Source organism: Haliotis cracherodii, unplaced genomic scaffold (genome assembly GCF_022045235.1).
Source record: "Haliotis cracherodii isolate W230 unplaced genomic scaffold, xgHalCrac1.p SCAF_16, whole genome shotgun sequence".
Classification (NCBI taxonomy): domain Eukaryota; kingdom Metazoa; phylum Mollusca; class Gastropoda; order Lepetellida; family Haliotidae; genus Haliotis; species Haliotis cracherodii.
Genome location: NW_027266271.1, coordinates 14,506,204 through 14,513,159, shown reverse-complemented (window position 1 = coordinate 14,513,159; position 6,956 = coordinate 14,506,204). Strand labels below are relative to the sequence as shown.

The window sequence follows — 6,956 nt, the reverse complement described above, 5'->3', positions numbered from 1 at the left end:
GGCGGGTGCGCGCGCATGTGTTTTCATTCACACACAAGCGTACTACGAATCTTACTACAAACAGAGACTGGTAATCAATTTAATTGCTGTCTATTTTCATGTTGTTCGCACTGTCGTTATTGTAAGCTTCAAAGAACAACTGCTATACAAATTACTGCATGACAGTGACACATAGATGTGGTAGTGTGTGGTGTGGTGTGCAGTGCGGCAATTCTAAACGGAATGGGCGTGGCTAGACAATATTTCCACGTGGTCGAAGATATTCGCACGTTTTCACACGCCTTGTCGCGACCAATGTACAGATATATCAGCAATGTCATTTAATATAATTAGCAATGTTCATAGAACACCTCATTTTTATTTACTTACTTATTTATGTGGGGGTTTTTTCAATCGCATATATGTATATATTTTTTTAGCCGTGTTATGTATGGTGTGTTTCGTATGTATGTGCAAACACATTTGGCAGATGGTTTTTTTGCCGATTATGAACTTTAACCTTCTTGCTCAAGGTATGAACTTTGACCTTGTATATCTATTACAGGGGCATCAGAGGCGGCCTAGAGGGAAGGTCATCACGTCAGTACTCAAGACTGGGTAGGAACATGAAAATATATACAGCTATTGAAATAAATAATATTGTTAATTTGAATTATTGATAACACCCAACACCTTTTCACTGTTTGTATACTCCATTGTTCTGCGATTTATTCATGTATAAATGTTTAAGTGTGTGATCAATGATTGCTTTCATTCTGTAAAACATGTATAACAGTTTAATTAACTACCAGGGCATTTGCTAATCAACATACCCGAGTGAAATACCCCTTTTCACCTTCTCCCCTGAAACCACCGGCTCTGTGAACATGGTGAAACTAACATTTGCGAAAATGATCCAAGTATAATATTATCCTCCTTATTCAGATCTGATCTTAAACAGACCGCGACATGGCAAATGTCACGTTGACCCAACACCCCATCTCAAACATGGTGTGTACCCGGATTGTCTCATTTTCCAACCTAGCGGATCTGAATTGGAAGGATAATATTATACTGTTATCATTTCCACCAAACGTCAGTTTCACGATGTATACACCGACTAAAAGAATTTATCAACCTAGCAAAATATCACATCATCAACTAACTCTGAACCCAGACTAACATTTGTGATCATTGATCCGCAACGACTCCCCGGAGTAGGCCAAGTCAGCATGTTGGGTTGAGGCACGTCTCGCACGCTTAATTTCCTAAAACAATAAGTATAAGTTATTTTCATACTCCCGTAGTAAAGCATCATCTGTGAAGAATTTAGATCGAGGATGAAGAATAAGAAGCAAACAAAACAACAGAAAAAGAAATTCATACTGAAAACATTTCGTTATTTCAAACTCCCTATCAACTTTAACAGTGGACTATTCCATACCCAGATTACCTCATACAATAAACTCAACGAAGCATGACAAACTAACATTATCTAATGTGGACACGAAAACATATGTACCCTTACACCCCTGTGCAGGAAGTATGCTGTATACTTCTTTGTTAATGAATGCCTTTAGCCCCGTTATGTCCTATGCTATGAGTGAGGGAGAGCAATATTCCAGCTATATGACGGCGGTCTGTAAATAATCGAGCCTGGGCCAGACAATCCAGTGATTGACATCATGAACATCGATCCACGCAATTGGGATCGATGACATGCATCAACCAAGTCAGCGAGCCTGACCAGCCGATCCCGTTAGTCGCCTTTTACGGCAAGCATGGGTAGCTGAAGACCTATTCTACCCCGGATTTTCACAGGCCGGGACTTAATGGATTGCGTGATCAGACTCAGTGACTTGGTTGATTGCATGTCATTGTACCCACTTAAAGTGAGTGAGTAAAGTTGTGGTTAACGCCGCTTGTCGGAAGAGGCGACTAACGGTATCGGGTGGTGTCATTCATCCCAATTGCGTGGATTGATGCTCATGATATCAATCACCGGATTGTCTCGTCCAGACTAGATTATTTACAAACCGCCGTCATATAGCTGGAATATTGCTGAGTGCGGCGTTAAACAACAAACAAACAAGCGAGCGCCTCACACACAGACACACTCACTTGCATGTAATTCGATAGATAAGTGCAATAGTCTTGAACGCGATCTTAAACCCATTTTCACAGTTGCTTGTAATATCAGTCACTGAATTTGTCCAGATTACTTACAGCCCGCCGTCACACAACTGGTATATTGCGATGTGCGGCGTTAAGTAATTGGTAAATCTCTGAAATTTGATATTTAAAACCTCAACATTATAAACTGTTTGATTGGCATTTTAAGACGTTGGTACTTAAAAGTTAAGACATTATATTTTATGGAGGACGACTTCTTCATTCTATAATGCTGTGACGGTGTAGGTAATAAGGATACATAGAACCTTGAACTGTGCTGTCTTACGTCACTCTTGCTTAACAACGATACAAGGAATGACGAATACCTAAACGTCGCATCTTGCTACAATAAAGAAGTTGTCATGCATAAAATATCTTGTCTTTACAGCAACAATATATTTACGTCTATGTCATTTATGCTTTTGTTTGTTGTGTGCGCATTTGTTCTATGTTAACTCCGAACCCCCGCCTACTTTATGTCGACATATAACTGTTCATGTTCCCTATGCCTGAAGGGGCGGTGGGGTAGTCAAGTGGTTAGATTAAGCTGTTTTCTTAAGGACGGTTGACCAGGAACCCATTTGATGAATACATTGCCAAAATATTTCCTTTGAATTTTGAGAAAATGACAAAACAAATAGTGTGTGAGGTTTGTTTAACGCCGCTTTGAAGAATATTACAGATTTTAATTACAGTGCGTTAGCTAGATGTGGGAGGGAACCCCGAAGTGTTGCAGGTTTCAGACGTTTGCCACTTGTGGTGAAGTCTAACGTAGGATCATTATCGGGGCAAACCGGGATATGAACCAACGTATCCGTGAATATCCAGGCAAAAAATGGTCTTCTGCAACCCATGCTTGTCATAAGAGGCGACTACGGGACTGGGTTATCAGGCTCGCTGACTTGGTTGATGCATGCCATCGTATCCCAATTGCGTGGATCGATGCTCATGATGTCAATCACTGGATTGTCTGGTTCAGACTCGATTATTTACTGACCTCCTTCATATAGCTGGACTATTGCCGAGTGCGGCGTTAAGCAACAAACAAAGAAACAAACAAACATGAACCTACGATTAAATGTTTCTGGCACTCCTAGGGAATGAAACCCTGCGCAGCCAATTGCAGCGCCTTATTCTACTGGGCCATCGGTGCCCCTCTCCCTCACACCCCCACCACGCACGCATACACCACCAACCCCAACCCACCACACACAACCTAAATCACTATTTGCATGGTTCATGATTCACAACGACGCGATGATTCTGTCTAACGCATTTTACTTATCTTAAACAGACCATAGATGTCCCCGCGGGTGGTGATAGTACCAGGGAACGGCTGCGATGCGGTATTCAACGCCAATTGGTATGGATGGCTGTACCACGAGCTGACCAAGAAGGGTATTGCTTGTGAGCTGAAGAGCATGCCAGACCCGGTTGTAGCTCGGGAGAGCGCATGGATCCCGTTCATGCATGATGAACTCAAATGTGACGAGACGACCATTATTGTTGGACACAGTTCTGGGGCCGAAGCGGCCATGAGGTACTGTGAGACGTACAAGGTCAAGGGCATTGTGGTGGTGTCTGCTTGCGTCACGGATCTCGGCGACGCCAACGAGAGGGCAAGCGGCTACTACAGTCGACCATGGGAGTGGGAGAAAATACGAGCTAACGCCAGCTTCATTGTGCAGTTCGGTTCCACGGATGACCCGTTCCTATCTTGGGAAGAGGAACAGAGCAAGGTGGCTGAAGGTCTGAGTCCCGAATTGTTCAAGTTTGAAGACCGGGGCCACTTTATGACAAGCGTGTTCTATGAATTGCTTGACCTCGTGGTAAAGAAGGCACAGGAGTCACCAAAGCTTTAGCCAATTCACTCAAAGTTAAATAAATATTGTTTTGCAGGACTATCTGTCTTCGGTTATCATTCGTTTTTTCACGGGATGATCGAGCGATGAGCGAATTGGGTTTAAAGCCATTTTGAACTGTACTTTGAAAATAGTTATCATCGGTACTGCATGTCACAACAGCTCCACTAGCGTCTGGAGCAAGCAAACCAATATCAGAACATTCCCCAGTATGTATATACAGTGCTTGCTCACCCGTGCAGATCCATGTTGTAACTCTGTCTGGTCTTCGGCCTTTGGGATCTGGGATTTTGAGTTTCCGTGTTGATACCTTAGTCGGCTAGCACTAAAAATACCGGCATATATTGGACCAGTACAAGCAGCCACACACACGTGCATGTACGTCGCTATATGTTAGACATGTTAGATCATTAACCCCCATTTCAACTCATCTCACCTCACCTCACCTCACCACCTCACCACCAGTATTTCTAAATAATGCTCGTCCGCCTTACGGAGATTCTGGGGCAGAATACATCCCCATGCAGTATCTAATGCTAGTGGGCATTCCGGAACAGAATAGGTCCCCATCATCTATTGATAATGCTAATTTAGGACCCTTTTAAATTTACGGTGGATTTGGCAGTTGTACAAGGGCCAGCCTCCAAGTGTTCAGGAAACACACACTAACTCTCCCCATAGGCCTGTGTGACACACACACACACACACACACACACACACAGATATGGGTAGTTTAGTGTTGACCGCGGAGTTAAACATTAGCCAACTTAACCACTTAACGATAGTACGCGCGTCAAGGATTATCGATCAACAATGATTTAGATGCCTGGCCAAGTGTTAGTCTTACTTCAACAACACTTTCAGGCCTTCAATAGTTATCCAGTGTTTACAGATGGTATACATTATTGACAAAGAAGGGCGACGTTGCAGGGTAGCAGCCGGTTGTTTGGAAAATAGAACACGAACATTGTACTTAAAATCATTCGTGTGCATAGTTGATTAAGAATCCTACAAAATGCCCGTTTTAAGGAATTGTATGTTTGTTTAACGTCGCACTCAGCAGTACTCCAGCTATTCGACGGCGGTCTTAGATAATCAAGTCTGGACCAGACAATATAGTAATTGTTATCATGAGCATCGATCTACGCAGTTATGCGATATACGATGATATGCATCAACCAAGTCAGCGAGCCTGACCACCCGATCCCGTTAGTCGCCTTTTACGACAAGCCTGTCTAAAGGAGGCATGTATGTACATGGTTTAATTTATTCTAAAAGTAAGGATGTAGAATTGGTTATTTGTTTTGTGTTTTGTGTGGACAGAAAATTGCCACGATTTGCATGTAGTCCCTACATCCCCACGTGACCGGCGGGGCAGTTTCAGGATGTAGAGTGTTTGCCACCTCGTCGTAGCGTTCGTCGGGTAAACATAAACAAAAAACACTGGACTATGTCCCTAAAATTAGAACAGTGATGCTGTTCTTCATCTCCTACATCACAGGCTCATGTATTGATCCATAATGCCTTTATGTCAGGAGTATTGAGTAGCATTAGGATGCGGCCACACTAACATCCCCTGGACCATGAAGCTGAGGGTGGGGCCGCACTAACATCTTCTGGACTGAGTAGCCGAGGGTCGGGCCGCACTAACATTCCCTAGACTATGAAGGTGAGGGTTGGGCCGCACTAACATCCGCTGGACTGAGCAGCTGAGGGTGGTGCCGCACTGACATTCCCTATACTATGAAGCTGAGGGTGGGGCTGCACTGACATCTTCTGGACTGAGTAGCTGATGGTCGGGCCGCCCTAACATAACCTGGACTCAGTAGCTGAGGGTGGGGCCGCACTAACATTCCCAAAACTATGAAGCTAAGGGTGGGGCCGCACTAACATCCTCTGGACTGAGTAGCTAAGGGTCGGGCCGCTCTAACATCCCCTGGACTGAGTAGCTGAGGGTGGGACCGCACTAACATTCCCTTGACTATGAAGCTTAGGGTTGGGCCGCATTAACATCCGCTGGACTGAGTAGCTGAGGGTGGGGCCGCACTAACATCCGCTGGACTGAGTAGCTGAGGGTGGGGTCGCACTAACATAACCTGGGCCTTGAAGCTGAGGGTGGGGCCGCACTAACATTCCCTTGACTATGAAGCTGAAGGTTGGGCCGCATTAACATCCGCTGGACTAATTAGCTGAGGGTGGGGCTGCACTAACATAAACTGGGCCGTGAAGCTTAGGGTGGGGCCGCACTAACATCCGCTGGACTGAGTAGCTTAGGATGGGGCTGCACTAACATCACCTGGACTGAGGAGCTGAGGGTGGGTCCGCACTAACATCTTCTGGACTGAGTAGCTGAGGGTTGGGCCGCACTAACATCACCTGGACCATGAAGCTGAGGGCGGGGCCGCACAAACATCCTCTGGACTGAGTAGCTGGGGATGGGACACCACTAACATAACCTGGGCCATGAAGCTGAGGGTGGGGCCGCACTAACAGCCCCTGAACCATGAAACTGAGGGTAGGGCCGCTCTAACATCACCTGGACTGGGTAGCTGAGGGCGGGGCCGCAAAAACATCTTCAGGACTGAGTAGCTGGGGATCGGGCCGCACTAACATAACCTGGGCCATGAAGCTGAGGGTGGGACCGCACTAACATAACCTGGGCCATGAAGCTGAGGGTGGGGCTGCAGATGAAGACAATGGCATTTTGAGTCGAATATTAAAGTGCAGATGAGGAGAATGGCATTTGGAGTCAAATGTTTAACTGCAGATGAAGAGATTGGCATTTCGAGTCAAATGTTTAACTGCAGATGGAGAGAATGTCATTTCGAGTCAAATATTTAACGAAACATTCGTAAAATGTCCGAAACCTGAACAAAAACTGAACTATAGATGAACCTTGCAAACTAAAAATTATTCAAGGCTGAAATGTAAATATTTTGGGGA

The 6,956-nt window shown here is 44.9% G+C and overlaps 1 protein-coding gene across 3 annotated transcripts; it reads left to right on the top strand.

Annotated features, from left to right (window-relative positions):
- The first annotated feature begins 16 nt into the window (after positions 1-16).
- Positions 17-4,047, top strand: LOC139463855 (serine hydrolase RBBP9-like). 3 transcript variants are annotated; one of them, XM_071245233.1, is made up of 3 exons: positions 17-70; positions 545-597; positions 3,446-4,047. In XM_071245233.1, the coding sequence occupies exon 3, from the start codon at positions 3,453-3,455 to the stop codon at positions 4,011-4,013; it is 561 nt and encodes a 186-aa protein (XP_071101334.1). In that variant the 5' UTR covers positions 17-70; positions 545-597; positions 3,446-3,452; the 3' UTR covers positions 4,014-4,047. The 3 variants fall into 3 exon arrangements, with proteins under 3 accessions (XP_071101334.1, XP_071101335.1, XP_071101336.1); XM_071245234.1 differs by having other exon boundaries at positions 20-70; positions 545-567; XM_071245235.1 differs by lacking the exon at positions 545-597 and having other exon boundaries at positions 20-70.
- The last annotated feature ends 2,909 nt before the right edge of the window (positions 4,048-6,956 follow it).

Excerpts from the sequence above, each read along its gene's own strand:
- LOC139463855 (XM_071245233.1), top strand. The coding sequence starts at position 3,453 with ATGTCCCCGCGGGTGGTGATAGTACCAGGGAACGGCTGCGATGCGGTA.